Genomic DNA, 16752 nt, shown 5'->3' with positions numbered 1-16752 from the left:
ATCGCGATTTGCTCGATATAGCTATACAATATAGTAACAGAAAATAATCAATTGTAGAAGAAGTAACCTAAAAATACAAAGACAAAAAGATAAACTTAAGTCAACTGAAGTAAATACAAAAATAAAAATTCTGTTTCATTATTAAGAAAAAACATAAAGAAATAAATTAAAGATATTAACGAAAGAGAAGGTTAAATAAAATAAAGTGAATATAGATTAAACAGTTTTATTTTTTATTATGTATAATTCCACTACTTTGCCATTCTTTGAATTTACTATTTTCTATTTTTATTTACTATTTTAGCTATTGTAGAATATGAATTTCCCTCTTTCGATAATTTTAATATAATTTTTCTCTCTGAAATTGTTGTTTCTCGTGTTTTCCGATACATTGTTGTGTTATTCACTTTATTATAGGCAAACTTAGTAAGAAATAACAAATGAATATCAAAATGAACCTCGGGACTTCCCTGGATACAACAGTCATGCCAATATTATAAATATTTACATAAGTGTTTCATAGAAATGTTAAATTTACAAGTGTGCCAATACTTTTGTTTCGTCGAAAACTGTCCTCTGTGTATTTGTTACTATTTTTCATTATTACAAGTCTACCTAACCGCTTTATTTTGCGAGATACTTAAAGTTCAAACCTCAAACTTATATTTTACACCAAAAATAAAGAAGACATTGTGCTTTATTCACAGCTACATAACATTTTATTTCAAAATACGCTCTGTGCCAATACTTTTGTTCGGCACTGTATGTAGTTCGCTGTTGATCTAAAGTCTTCGTAAAAATCTGTTTTCAACGGATGGGCGGTTAAGATGAGATTCTAGGAAATTCCACAATATTTTTGCTCCCGTAACCGCGAGTTTATGTCTAGTATATATGGTATAAAAGTTTTTAGTTTGCATTAGTGACTGCCACACCGGTACGCGGTGCGGCATCGCTTTGAAGCTTGGTCGACGGGTTTTCAATTCCCCAGCTGCCGGCTGCTGTGTCGGTGGGTCGCTCGACCTGGAAAAACATAAACAGTGGTGGGGATGATTCAGTTTTTTTAATCGCGTACTAAAATCCTATCTTTGATCGAAGAATTGCCATATTTCGCCGCCGCGCGATTTTTTTGTCGAGAAGCAATCGAGTGTCGCTCTTACTGTTTTGTCGGGCCGAGCAAGTATGCACGCTCCCATATTGGTCCACGCCTTTCACCGCATGATTTCCAAAGTAGGGTGCCTCTAGCCATAAGGGGGGGACGAAAAAAATTTTTAACGTAGTGGAATCAGCACCTTTTCTTGGTCTTAATATTCAAAGAAAGGCAAAGCAGTGGAACGTTCTTCTGTATATTCAAATTGTGGGATTATATATAATGAAAAATAAAACTGTTTAATCTATATTCACTTTAATTTACTTCTTTATGTTTCTTCTTAATAATGAAACAGAATTTTTATTTTTGTATTTACTTCAGTTGACTTAAGTTTATCTTTTTGTATTTGTATTTTTAGGTTACTTCTTCTAGAATTGATTATCTTCTGTTACTATATTGTATAGCTATATCGAGTAAATCGCGATGTTGAGCAATGTAGAATATTCAAAATGTTCGAAAATAGTATTCTTCTACAGTTACTTTGACAATTAAATTACCCAAATTTGTTTAAATTGAAAATTTTGAGTGACACCCCTAGTATGCAGAGATCGTACGTGAGCTGCCCACCAGTTAGATAGATTATAATATTAACAATAATAATACACCTTAATTGTATATACCAAACTTACAAACGTTAATTATGTGAAGAAGAAATTACAAATGGAGGTATTTGGGTACAAAAGCGAGGTATAGCTATACGATGTTCACCTAAACTTTGTAGGTTATGTCGTTCACATCGATGTCATAACATTGTTTTTAATAGTAAAATTTGAGTAAATTTTGCGTTAAGTCATATTAATTCTAGTATTTTGTTGTTTTGCCATTTGCTTTAATGACTGTGTGTTGGCACACTTGTAAATTTAATATTTCTATGAAACACTTATGTAAATATTTATAATATTGGCATGACTGTTCTATCCAGGGAAGTCCCAAGATTCAATTTGATATTCATTTGTTATTTCTTACTAAGTTTGCCTGTAATAAAGTGAATAACACAACAATGTATCGGAAAACACGAGAAACAACAATTTCAGAGAGAAAAATTATATTAAAATTATCGAAAGAGGGAAATTCATATTCTACGATAGCTAAAGTAGTAAATAGAAGTCGTTTCGCCGTAAGAAATATCGTTAAACGGTTTCCTGACGAACAAAATGTAAAAAATCTTCCGCGAAGTGGTCGTCCACAGAAATTATCAGAACGAGATAAACGAAAAATTACCAAGATTGGAAAAAAAATTCTAAAGTTGCCTCTACAGAAATAGCGGCACAAATGAAAAGTGAAAATAAGGTAGATGTCATCCTATAACTATCCGGAGAGTTCTTAAAAGTGCCGGGTACAATTCAAGAGTGGCTAGAAGAAAACCATTGGTCAGCAAAATTAATCGAAAAAACAGATTAGAGTTTGCAGAGATGTATGTACACAAAAATTTAGAATTTTGGGATAGAATACTCTTCTCTGACGAAAGTAAATTTAATATTTTCAAATCTGATGGTCAAATAAGAATATGGCGAAAGCGTAATACCGAGTTGGATTCACATAACATAGTTTCAACTGTTAAACACGGGGGTGGTAGTGTATTAGTATGGGGTTGTATGAGTTCCTCCGGACTTGGAGAACTAGTTTTTATAGACGGTATTATGGATAAATTTGTATATTTAAATATTTTGAAACAAAACTGAAAAAAAAGTGTGGAAAAATTAAATCTTGGGGAAAACTACTATTTCCAACAAGATCATGATCCCAAGCATACTGCTTATATTGTCCGCCAATGGATCGTTTTTAATACACCCCATACATTGCCAACCCCTCCTCAATCGCCGGATTTAATTCCGATTGAATACATATGGAATGAGTTAGAAAGAAGGATCCGAAAACACCTTATTCGGACAAAGGACCAATTAAAAGATGCACTTATGAAGGAATGGAACGAAATAGGTTTAGAAGTAACACAAAATTTAGTACATTCGATGCCTAATCGGTTACAAAGTGTAATAAGACAAAAAGGATTACAAACAAAATATTAAATTGAATATTGTATTATGAAATAGTAAGTGTGCCAATACTTTTGTTTCGTCGAAAACTGCCCTGTATGTGTTTGTTATTATTTTTTATTATTACAGGCCTACTTAATCGCTTTGTTTCGCGAGATACTTAAAGTTCAAACCTCAAACTTATATTTTATACCAAAAATAAGGAAGATATTATGCTTTGTTCACAGTTACATAACATTTTATTTGAAAATACGCTCTGTGCCAATACTTTTATCCGCCACTGTACATTCGTTGTCTAATAAAATTTGGCGAACTCTGGCATCGTGTGACGAAAAGTGGGTAGTGTATGCTTAGGCTAAGTTCGCGTTGAAGGGCTCGTAACCTCAGCCCGTAACGAGGCCATCGACATCGAGGAGGTTGAAACTCATCGGCCGGTCGGAACGGAGCGCGATCGACGCTTGGAAACGTATCTTTGGCACGGAGGACGGCGCGTTTGAGATCTTCTGCGCACGCTTCTTCTTCTTCTTCTTCTTCTTCTACGGGCCCGCTTGTCGGCCTCTTTAGCGGCGCGGCGTGCTCGGCTCCGTTCCGCCGCCAGGAGATATGCGACTCTCGATCGTGGCCGACTCCATCGATTGAGCTGTCGACGAGGATAGATGTCGGACGGACTAGAGCGAGGTTGCTCGTCGGAGATTTAGTAACGCTTTGCTGTCGGAGAGGGCTGCGAACCAGCTAGCAAATGTATCCATATTGACGCCTGGCAGCTTCTGAATATTTATCGCGCGCTTTCGGTGAATTTGACGCTGCTTTGCCACCGAGGGGTTCAAACGATAGTATCCCAGAGTGTACCGTGAGGATTGTCAAAGCGTAACCGGACGGCGTTCGAACTCTGTGCGGGGCAAATCAATGGAACTGTTGCTGGAACAGGGGCAGGACATATTAAATAGGAGCTTTCCGACCCTCCAAACGCAGATGAGTCAATTCTACAGCTTTTAGTTAGTTTTTTTCGATATTGACTGGAATATTTCATTCCAATCCTGTTTTTGAAATCATCGACGAAACCGAAACTTTGTTAGTAGCGCTTCCACAATTTGTCTTCAAGAGTCCTGACTAGATTTATTTTCTTTAACATCTAATCTTGAGCATTAATTTCTTTAGCTCTTCTGTAGTTCTCTTTTCTCTTTTACGAGGCAACGTACTTCTAATTTTTGCATTATACGTATAGAAAGTTGTGTTTTAATGTTTATTCGTAAGATATCCTTCTCTTTTCTATTAAAAATTTTTTAATTTTCATCGGATGGAAGATAAAACGCCCTTGAAAACGAATTTTGTTCCAAGTCGATACCGTAGCTAGTTCTGGAGGAAACAAGTATTTAAGAAAAAGTGCTAGTAATTACGCAAACATCCTGTATTTAAATTAATTTTCAATTAAATAGACAATTTATGGTCCAGTTTTATCGTACACAAGTCGTATGATCAATAGGAAGTGCTGAAACTACTTTGGGTATGTAGCGTCAAAGTAAATGTGAAAATAAACATAGAAGAAAATATAAATAATAATAGTTGATATGCTCGTCAGATAGGGGATGAAATGCCCTTTAAAATGAGCGTTCGTACAAGTCGATAGCATAATTAGTTCCGGAGATACAGCGATTTTAGTTACAAGTCGATGCGGTGGCTAGGTTTGTTTACATTTCGTTGTTGAACTCGTGAGTTCATTGATCTCGCGCGGAGTAGGTCAGCGCCACGCACGTGCGACAAGGAGGTCCGAAGCGTCAGGCGGAGACAGAGATAGTTGAATCAAGAAAATTACCTTTTACATAAATTACGATATCTCGAAAACGGAATGTCGGATCGACAAAAACCAAAAACCACTTTAAAGGGGAAGGTTTACCGCTTCCAAAGATGGCTCAGTTATGCAGAAAACATGAGTAGTTTCGAAACTGCACGCGTCTAAAGTTTAACTATTTTTAATACGCGTTGTTAGGCTGTTCTGAGACAGTGGAAACTGAAGATTCTCTCCTTTAATCTTTAATCTTGTACATATATTTCCTATTTACATCGGATGCTAACCAGAATTTGGTATCAAATTTTGTCCTGTTTTTTACAAAAAAATATAAATCGTTCAATCGGTCAGATGACCGTGGTAGGCAAGAAAGACTACATATTTTTCTCAGAATATAAACAATAAGAATAGAAGTGAATATGGTGAAATTCATTGCATGTATACTATAAGAAAAGTCGTGAAGTTAAATGGCGCTAAAATAATATTGTGTGTTAGAAATTCTAAACGAAATTTAAAAAACGGTCATTTGACTCGAATAAACAGTCTGATCAGATGTGTTTAAATGACGGTTTATGGCATAAAGAGCAACAACAATGATATTCTATTAATACCATTAGAATATTATGAAGATGTAGTATGTATTAAGTATGTCTATACTTATTGAAGCAATTATCAAGGTTAAAGGTTTATGAACGAAATATTAAGTTTACCAAAATCTGAAATGTTTACTAAAAATTAGTTAGATTATAGATAATGCTAAGTATTTTGTCTTTTTTGTATTCTAGTATGCAAATATTGAATACGAAATTATTTTCGTTAAAATGTCGTACGTGTGTTCAGTTTTGCTGTAGTTTAAGAAAATTGCATGATTTCTTGTTTTAGAATTTGCAGTGAAAAATTACACGTGCGCCGGTTTGAACAAATTTTTGGAAATAATTAATATTTTTATAAGAAATTTTTACAAGAAATGTATTTTCAAAAACATTCAACATTTCTTAGAAATAGTTTGATAGTTACTCTCAAAAAATTCTTGAAAATTGCTTCTATTTTCAGCCATCACATTGGCGCCCCTCCCTAACACGTTCACTGCCAGATTAATCAAAACCGGATAACATTCTGCAAAAGTAAAATTTTGATTTTAGACCAATATAAACTATATAACCTAAAATTTGTTTTGGTACTTATTTTCGTAACATTGTTAAAATTCACAAATTCTATCCCCTTCAACGTCCTAAAAGTAAAATTTTGATTTTAGACCAATGTACACTATATAACCTAAAATTTGTTTTGGTACTTATTTTCGTAACCTTGTTAAAATTCACAAAATCTATCCCCCTCAACGTCCTAAAAGTAAAATTTTGATTTTAGACCAATGTAAACTATATAACCTAAAATTTGTTTTGGTACTTATTTTCGTAACCTTGTTAAAATTCATAAATTCTATCCCCCTATTTCCCTCAACGTCTTAACTTGAAAATGAATTTTTCTAGTATAATAATGGTAAATCCTGACACCCATATATGGGTGACGTGATAGTCAAAGTGTTAAGGAGGTTAAGTCCCCGGTCACAGGTCGATTGGGACCGCGTCCCGCCGAATGGTGAATCGGAGAAAGCGCGACGTCTCCTCGTTAGCCGCTCCTCTTTGTTCCCCGGGGCGGTGCATCCCCGACGTCTCGAGCCTAGCGACCTCTTTTTTTCCAGAAGGTCGATTCGTTTCGCGGGTGCTCCGGTGGCCGGTGGTGCGTGGCATTCCATCGAATGAGGCACCGGTGTGCCTCGGTACTCACGGGTGGACGCGAAAACAAGTTAAAAATAGCCAGCGAGTGGATCGCGGTCGGCACCTTTGAGGCCGCGGTCTCGGAACCCGCAACAGTCGTTGATCGTTCGCATCGTGTTTCGTCGTCCGGATGTTGATGATGATGGTGAGAGACCGTCTCGTTACCATTACGAGGGCCGCTCACGCAGGCGGCTAACACGCACCGCAAACCTCGCATTACCATAACCGCGTTTGCGCACAGAAACCGTCGCCGCTTCTTCGGGGGTTTCCACCGGTCGGCCAACGCCGATGACGACGACGCGTTCTTGGATGTGGCGTGCTTTCGAGCTTACCGCGGCTTAACGATCTTACGCCGCAACTCTCGACAAACGCTTTTACCCGCCAGGGACCTGTTAGCTAGCTCTACGCAGAGATTGACTGCAATTGTCAGCCGTCCTTAGATCTTCGTCGTCGTTGCCGAACGCGGTCCCAAGAGAAAGCTTTAATGTCATTTACTTGCGTTACTATTGAGCCGTTGCGATTTTCAGGTTCCGAAACGCGGACGCGTATTTAATTAACCCTCGATTGGGGGGAAAGGTTTTGGTATCCCCATTGCATTGGAACTTGATTTTCCCGGGTCGTGGACCTGGTTCTCATATTATAGACTTAACTGGAATGAAAAGACCCCAGATAAAATGTTCTTGTATGCCATTTGTACTGTTCACTGCTGGTAAGTTCGCAGTCGGGACGATGCAAGGGTCAGGAGAATAGGCTGCTCGTTTCACCTATTCCCCACTATAAGCGATTTCACCTATTTATGTAACGAAAATGCGTGTGATGCTATTCTATGTTTGTGTTCGAATGACTGACTTACTTTGTTTCGACCAATTGTATCCTTATTCTTTGTAAACAATACTTGAAGTCAAGATGAGACGTTTCTCATGGAAACTCGTGATATGGAAAGTATTGAGAAGACTGATAATCCTGTGACGTGGCTCCTGGTGAGGAGCAGCCTGGAGGTAGTTTCCCTGCTTTTGTGATCCCTGCGTCTGAGCTTCATAACGCGAAGCAACAACTCACTGAACGTCGATTGTGGGATCTAGTCATTAGATGAATTGCTAGAATAATATAGTCAAGATGAGACGTTTCAGTATCCATTCTCGGTGATATGGAAAGCATTGAGAAGACTGATAATCCTGGGACGTGGCTCCTGGTGAGGAGCAGCCTGGAGGTAGCTACCCTGCTTTTGTGATCCCTGCGTCTGAGCTTCATAACGCGAAGCAACAACTCACTGAACGTCGATTGTCGGATCTAGTCATTAGATGAATTGCTAGAATAATACAGTCAAGATGAGACGTTTTAGTATCCATTCTCGGTGATATGGAAAGTATTGAGAAGACTGATCATTCTGAGACGTGGCTCCTGGTGAGGAGCAGCCTGGAGGTAGCTACCCTGCTTTTGTGATCCTTGCCTCTGAGCTTCATAACGCGAAGCAACAACTCACTGAACGTCGATTGTCTAGTCATTAGATGAATTGTTAGAATAATATAGACTCATAGAACATACCGAAGTGTCAGTCGCCAATTTTGATGAAAGGCACAATGGCAGAGTAACCAAAAATATTGTAACCATATCTTTTGTTATCTATCATCGTCCATGTTGACGGGTGGAAATCCATCCATAATGTAGAAACAACAAATCGTATTTACTCGAATACATCGTAAATTATCAGAAATGTAGGAAATGTGCAAAAGGATGAATTTTGTACTTTTTTATATCTAATTTAACTGTATAATATTTTGTTGTAGTTTGAGTATCCCATAACATCTGAAGAGTATACCAAAATAGTTTAGTAAACTTTTAAATGGTATACAATAATCCTTCGTTTTATCGAGGGAGGTACTGTTTTGGGAATTGTTCAGTGCTATCTCTGTTAAGCCTAATCGCATTGCAGACGATAGTAAGAGACACTGGGAGCCAGTGAAATAGAGAACATTATTCAACGTTTGTTTATACTACAGGCACTAAAATTATTCAGAAGTCAAAGTATGTAGCTTATTTTTACAAATTGTATGATTTTCATCTTGTCATTTCTGACCTCACATTAGATTTTCGGTAATGAATTTTTTTCTCGAAAGTGCGTAGGATTTCGAGGGTATGTTTATTCACCAAAAATATTTGTAAATGACCCTTGCAACTAACTATAATTTTTTTAGTATGATTTGAAACCTTTTAATGTCGTTTAAAAATTTCAGTACATACACGAATTTTTTTCTCGAAAGTGGGTAGGATTTCGAGGATATGTTTATTCACCAAAAATATTTGTAAATGACCGCTGCAACTAAATCTAATTTTTTTAGTATGATTTGAAACCTTTTAATGTCGTTTAAAAATTTCAGTATCTACTCGAATTTTTTTCTCGAAAGTGGGTAGGATTTCGAGGATATGTGTATTCACCAAAAATACTTGTAATTGACCCCTGCAACTAACTATAATTTTTTTAGTATGATTTGAAACCTTTTAATGTCGTTTAAAAATTTCAGTATCTACTCGAATTTTTTTCTAAAAAGTGGGTAGGATTTCGAGGATATGTTTATTCACCAAAAATACTTGTAATTGACCCCTGCAACTAACTATAATTTTTTTAGTATGATTTGAAACCTTTTAATGTCGTTTAAAAATTTCAGTATCTACTCGAATTTTTTTCTCGAAAGTGGGTAGGATTTCAGAGGTATATGTATTCACCAAAAATGATTGTAATTGAGTCCCACAATCGAACATAATTCTTTTAGAATGATTTGAAATTTTTTAATTTAATTTTTTAATCTCCCATTAAAATTTTCCCCAGGTGTGGCCAAACACCCTCTATAATAATAGACACACGTGAAACGATATGTTCCTTCATTGCGTGGACACTCGATCCAACAAGTTTCGTTCCGTCAGTTGATTAGAAACTCACATTTCGGAGACATTTACCTATCCAAATTTGATCAAAGGATTATGTTGTTTGCGGAATATTGATTGTGTCTGTGATCTCTCGAATCACAATGTACCGGAGCTTTTCCATTCACTAAACTCTTAATTGCAATCGTATCCGTGACGTAGTATCTTCTGACGCTACATTTTCAATTTTTCTTCTGAATCAGTTGCGGATAGTTTGAACTGTAGCAAGGTTACCATATTATAGCGCCTGATACTTTGTAGAATTGTAGATTACGTGTCTCGATTGCTCCGTAGAAAGGTAGATTAAAACTGATAACTGAATAATCCAATTCAAACACGATTTTAATCTCTTCTGGATCGGCCATTGTTTGTAGATTCGCGGGAAAATTGTAAACGCGGAAGTATCGAGACTGATTACTGCGTAAGTTGATGTACAAACGTTTCTTAAAGGGGCAGGACATTATTTTCATTCCATCGGTATAGAATTTGAACAGTTTAGCCGATTGTCTCGAGAAATTCAATCTACGAAACAGGATTGCAGTACGTTTCCCCATTCGTTCTGGATGAATGGCTCCTATTTCGAAATTCATCGCAAAGTTTGGAAAGCGTCTTAAACTATCGGGAATCCTCTTTAGAATTCAGCAAATTGTTTCCCCTCCCATTTGTTCCCACAATTAGAACCGTTGTTAACACTGTAAATTTTCAGGAGTCGGGACGTGTTTCAGTCTGATAATGTAACTTTTTCAATTACTCGAACAGATCCTTGGTAAACATCGTTAGGAGGTACAGAATTCTATCGCAATGATAGATAAATAATCGACTGTCGTAGAAACAGTACTGGAGTGTTTATTGGCACTGATTTATAGATCGAAATAGATAGATCAATGATACTCCGTGCTTAGTAATTCATACGTACATATGTCAACCTTCCCGTTTCGAGTACCATCGTTACTTTTGAAAAAGAAAATAACACCATTTAATCCCATTTAATGGATTACCAAAAACCAGTAACAGAAATTTAAAATAAAAACAAAAAGAAATTAATTTGGCAATAACGAGCTCCGATAAATTCTTCGGTATTAAATTGTATTATGTTTCAATCTTGCACTAGTATTTTTTGAGTAATTGGATAGGATTTAATTAATGCTCTTAATATGTTGACAGAAGTAGGTAATATTTCTAAATGTACTATACAAATGTTTGTTGAAAATTATAGCAACGTATTTTATGCTAACAGCATAACCTATTTAATTACTCAAATAGGACTTTATATTTCTCTTCACATAAGTCGATTCTACTAAAAAGAAAAAATGATAGATGACCATTGTTAAATGATTGCCATACAAGAGAACTTAATGCAGTATTGATAGAAAATAATAATAAATTATACAATAAATCTTAGAATTTACATTAAAAATTTTCCATTTACATAAGAATTTTGCCCCATCTCTGATATCAAGAACCAGAGATTTTGGTTATTTATTAAATATTAGTATCGTCAGAATCGGGCAAATTTTATTAACGAATAACGAATACAAATTTTAAACTGATTCGTGAACTAACAACTCTGTACATTTCGTTCATAAATTCGTTTATGAATTAGAATCTATTAACGAATTTTCTAAACTAATATTCGGATGGGCAAACAACTAGTTTACAAGTAATTCTACAATTTTAATTCGTAATTTTCTAAACTAATATTTGGATGGGCAAACAACTAGTTTACAAACGATTCTACCATTTTAATTCGTTGTTCGAGAATGAAATTTGCCCGTCTCTGGGTATCATGAATACTTAATCGTATCAGTCCCGTCGCCGGAGTCTAGTCCCGTCGTAGTAATTTATTTGCGTGGCGATTCATTTTGAGACTCGAAGTCCCCGGAATCTTTAAACGTTTTACCTGCTACCGGAATCTCTGCGGGTCTGAATAGAGGGTGGCGGCCAGTAACAGTCGTCACTTTGTCGGCCTTTGTCACGGGGATTATGCGCCCGGTGGCAAATCATGACGGGCACCTTCACGCCCAGAACACCCTCTAATGCCCCGGACGCGGAAGACTGAAGCGCTCGGACGGGTGGAACAGAAGGGGTTGGCGAACGGGAGGGGAAAAAAGGAACGACTCGAGGCCTTCGTAAGCACCGGAAGGACAAGTTCTTTGAAAGGAATGCCCGAATTATACGTGGATCAGGAGTGGATTATAAATTTCTAAGGGATGAAAGTGGATTAGAAGGACGAGTTCCGGTTACCTCGGTAGAAATTGATCGTCGTATGCAGTTCGTAGATCTCGCCATTTTTGTGAAATTCTGTCGATCGCTGTAATTACGTCACTTACGATTCTCTTTCCTTTTATTTTTCTTAAACGGATGTTCAAGGTTACATTCTTTTTGTACCGTGTCAGTGACCATGTCCTTTTGTCATTGTTAAATAATTACTGGAATTTACGCGTAACTAGACAAAATGATAAAATCCAGTACAATTTGGAAAGAGTGAATTTGCATATGTTAATTGCATATGTTGCAGATATTTACAGTTAATCCCATAAGTATTCGTACCTTTATTGCTTATGGATAAAATAAAGCATAAAAATATACTCGAAGAAAGCAAAACTACTATTTCCAACACTTTCGAGAAAAAAATTCAGAAAGGTGAATAATTTTGTCAACAAAATTAAAAAATTTCAAATCGTTTTGGGAAAATTATTTTCGGTTGAGAGGGTCAATTACAATCATTTTTTGTCAATAGGCGTACCCCCGAAATCCTACGCATTTTCGAGAAAAAAATTCGAGTAAGTGAACAAAGTCGATAAAATTAAAAAATTTCAAATCGTTCTGGAAAAATTATTTTTGTTTGCGGGGGTCAATTGCAATCATGTTTGATGAATACACATATCCTCGAAATCCTACGTACTTTCGAGAAAAAAATTCTTTACCAAAAATATACTGTGCCGGAAAAGTTTCTATAACTTTTTAACGAAGCCTCAATCCACAAATTGGTATCCCTGATTTTCGTCTTATTTTGGCCTCTAGAATCTCCCACTAAAATTTTTCCAAGGATCGCCGAACACTCTGTATAATGCAAATTGTGAAAAGTTATTGCATGTTAAATATAATCTTATAGAAAATTTAATTTCCCCAAATGTCCTATACAAAACAGGTTTCCTGTAGTTATTAATATTTGTAAGGGGTCTTGTTTCATTTTTGCGCGATAATTATTTATAAGTTTACGTAACATAGCTTGAGAAGTTTCGAAGATTTGTAACCAAGTCCAGCGGTGTATTGCTAAACCCAGAAGCATCGGTTCGGCGGTAAAATTCGACGTACAAGCAAATTTTAACGCGCTATTCTCTAGAGAATACCGAGAGAAACGCAATGGTGCGTTCAAAAATGTAGGTCATCGCGTTGGTTTTCGAGAAAATGTCGAAAGAATGTTAACATTAGAGCTACCGATACTTTATTTATTCGTATGTACTAAAGAAATGAAAACGATAGATAAATAAATGTTTATTCATTCACTTATAGAAAAGTACAGTAAATTTTAAAAAATTCTGTTTTGTAAATTTTTTGCAATTTTCATTAGAAATTACGAATGGGTCATCTTGACCATTTCATGTACATTTACATGTACTGCATATTATTTGAACCTAGTACTAACTACATGGTTCTGAATGTCCAATAAATATACTTCCTTTAAACAATATTGGCAATTGTACCCACGAAAGAAATTTTTTAATTTTCGGTATGTTTTTCTCGATGACTACGCCATTGTTGCCCAGAATCAAATATAGTTTAGTAAACATATAATAAAGTAAAAACGAGAAAGTATGAAATATTTAACAATACAGCATGAACGAAAAATCAAGAATAAACAATACAAATTGAAATTAATAAAGATTTTATTAAATGCGATGGAAATGCTTGCCTGTTCATAAACAGATCGATATCTGATCAAATAAATTAGATTGCCCCGTTTGTTACTGCCAAGACTGAAGAAATATATGAATTTTACTTTAGGGGGGATAAATTACTTTATATTTTGATAATAAAAACTTTTACATTCACATCTAAAGTCGTAATTCAAGAAAGACTCCCGTTTGCCTCACTGCCCACCCCCAATTATATGAATTATGATCGCTCTTTAAAGTAGAAAAGTAGCCAAAAATAGGCAAAGCATCCAAAGCATAAAATCCATTACTCTATCAGCGTGACAAGCTCGCGCGTTAAACCGTGCGAAATTAATAGGGGGATGTAACGGCGTCGAATTAAAGCAATTCGAGCGGGGATTTACGTGTCGCAATCGCTCAGGGCCGGAAGGGTGCTCCGTCGACACGGGACGATTTCCTTCTCCCCCTCGATTTCTTCCATTTTTTTCCCTCCCCCGCACGAGGTTTTTCGCGAACGGTCGACACGGTTTCCTGCGAAACCTACCCTCTCGGTAACAGGCGTTCAAACGCGGGAACAGACTGATTTACGGCGTAATAAAGCGGTTACGCAAAGCGTAGGAGGGACTCGAACCGTGAATTTTATTTACGATCTGCCGGAATGTTCAGATTCGTCGCGGCCTCCGTTGGAAAGCGACGACGCTCGCAAGAGCCGACCTGGTCGTAAAATCGACGACGAACGAACGACGTTTGCAACGTTTCGGGTACTCGATGGATGACGATTTCCCCGCTGGGAGGCGGATTTTTCCGCGATCTGGAGTCGTTGGACCGTGAAGAAACGTTTTCTTCCGGCTGACGAGGTGACCCCCCCCCCCCAGCCACGGCCGAGGAACGGTCCCGTGTAAATGATATTTACGACTGGCTTGCCGGATTCTACGACGACTTTGCACGGATTAGCCGTAGTTAACGGTGCCGGCTTAGAGATTCTGTTTCCCTGAGCGGAAACACTTGGGAGATAATTAACAGACTACCCCGAGCGATAAGGACAACTTCGGGCCAATTTCTGGTAATTGTTCCAGGCGTGTTTCCTATGACAGGGGATGCCGGGAGCTAATGTCCTTGTCTTCGCCACTTAAGGAGACATCGCGGACCGTCCGACACTGATTTTGATGAAGCTTCGCTTCCATACAAAAATATAAAATTAAAGAAGAAAGTATAGAAATTACGAAATATACATATGCTGAATCATTTTTTGTATTTTTAGTTAATATATACATTATTGTTAATGTTACAATTTCTATAAACATTCAAACAATAAAATAAAAGGTTCGTTCGTTCGTCCTTAATGGTTTACAACATGAAATTAACACATTTTGCTCGGGAAGCGACTAAAGTCGTTTTTCACGGATTATTGATGGATTATTGTTATCGATGGGTTTTTGTGACGTTTTTACAATAAAATCGGATAGACATGCGTTGCAAGAATGAATTCATTTTGCTGACACGATTACGTTGTAATACGCACAACAATGTCGCGTGTGCTCCGTTTAAAAAATGCGCAGTGTGACGCAGTATAAGTGTAAATTTTGTAAATTTTTTAATGTTGTCGACTTTGTTCAGTTACTCGAATTTTTTTCTCGAAAGTGTGTAGGATTTCGGGGGTATGTGTATTCATCAAACATGATTGTAATTGACCTTATCAACCGAAAATAATTTTCCCAGAACGATTTGAAATTGTTTAATTTTGTTGAAAAAATTATCCGCCTTTCTGAATTTTTTTCTCGGAAGTGGGTAGGATTTCGGGGGTATGTCTATTCACCAAAAATGATTGCAATTGACCCTGTCAATCGAAAATAATTTTTTTAGAACGATTTGAAATTTGTTTGCCTCGAAAAATTTAGGCACCTAACGATCTTTCTTAGAAATTCGTTTTTCATTTTTAATAATTTTGTTTGAGGTTCTACGGAAATTTTGTTTAGTACTTTTTTGTAGGTATCCATAAAGTCTACTTCCATACTAAATTTCATTCAAATAAGTTCGTTATTATAGAAGTTATGAACGTTTGTAGTATTGAACCATTTTTATGGGGTTTTTCTCACTTCACGGGGTCAAGGAACAACTTTTCGAATATTTTTGGAATTTCGACATATTCTCCATCAAAATACGCGTAGTTTGCCTGTTGAGACATTAATTTTCTCCAATCCGATCAGAAGTTATGATATTTTAAACATTTTCATGCATTTCTGGCCGGAAATTATATTTTTGGTAAAGAATTTTTTTTTCGAAAGTGCATTGGATTTCGAGGGTATGTGTAATGACCAAAAATGATTATAATTGACACCCGCAACCGAAAATAATTTTTTTAGAACGATTTGAAATTTTTTTCCCCCTGAAAAATTTGGGCACCTATCCCGTATGGAGTTCTCTTAAAAATTCGTTTTTCATTTTTAATAATTTTGTTTGACGTCTTACGGAAATTTTGTTTAGTACTTTTTTGTAGGTATCCATAAAGTCTACTTCCATACTAAATTTCATTCAAATAAGTTCGTTATTATAGAAGTTATGAACGTTTGTAGTATTGAACCATTTTTATGGGGTTTTTCTCACTTCACGGGGTCAAGGAACAACTTTTCGAATATTTTTGGAATTTCGACATATTCTCCATCAAAATACGCGTAGTTTGCCTGTTGAGACATTAATTTTCTCCAATCCGATCAGAAGTTATGATATTTTAAACATTTTCATGCATTTCTGGCCGGAAATTATATTTTTGGTAAAGAATTTTTTTTTCGAAAGTGCATTGGATTTCGAGGGTATGTGTAATGACCAAAAATGATTATAATTGACACCCGCAACCGAAAATAATTTTTTTAGAACGATTTGAAATTTTTTTCCCCTCGAAAAATTTGGGCACCTATCCCGTATGGAGTTTTCTTAAAAATTCGTTTTTCATTTTTAATAATTTTGTTTGACGTCAAACGGAAATTTTGTTTAGTACTTTTTTGTAGGTATCCATAAAGTCTACTTCCATACTAAATTTCATTGAAATAAGTTCGTTATTATAGAAGTTATGAACGTTTGTAGTATTGAACCATTTTTATGGGGTTTTTCTCACTTCACGGGGTCAAGGAACAACTTTTCGAATATTTTTGGAATTTCGACATATTCTCCATCAAAATACGCGTAGTTTGCCTGTTGAAACATTAATTTTCTCCAATCCGTTCAAAAGTTATGATATTTTAAACATTTT

The 16752-nt window shown here is 36.2% G+C and overlaps 1 protein-coding gene across 1 annotated transcript in view; it reads left to right on the top strand.

Annotated features, from left to right (window-relative positions):
* The first annotated feature begins 2559 nt into the window (after nt 1-2559).
* Nucleotides 2560-16752, top strand: part of LOC122399665 (palmitoleoyl-protein carboxylesterase NOTUM) — a 31640-nt gene continuing 17447 nt past the window's right edge. The window contains exons 1-2 of the mRNA XM_043400505.1: nt 2560-2782; nt 2882-3138. Coding sequence (XP_043256440.1) covers nt 2560-2782; nt 2882-3138 — 480 coding nt within the window. The remainder of the gene's footprint in view (nt 2783-2881; nt 3139-16752) is intronic.

Source organism: Colletes gigas, unplaced genomic scaffold, assembly GCF_013123115.1.
Source record: "Colletes gigas isolate AHSC1104 unplaced genomic scaffold, ASM1312311v1 Colletes_gigas_Sc00014, whole genome shotgun sequence".
NCBI classification, from domain to species: Eukaryota; Metazoa; Arthropoda; class Insecta; order Hymenoptera; family Colletidae; genus Colletes; species Colletes gigas.
Note: the sequence above shows the minus strand (reverse complement) of the source record. Positions and strands in the feature narration are given on the sequence as shown.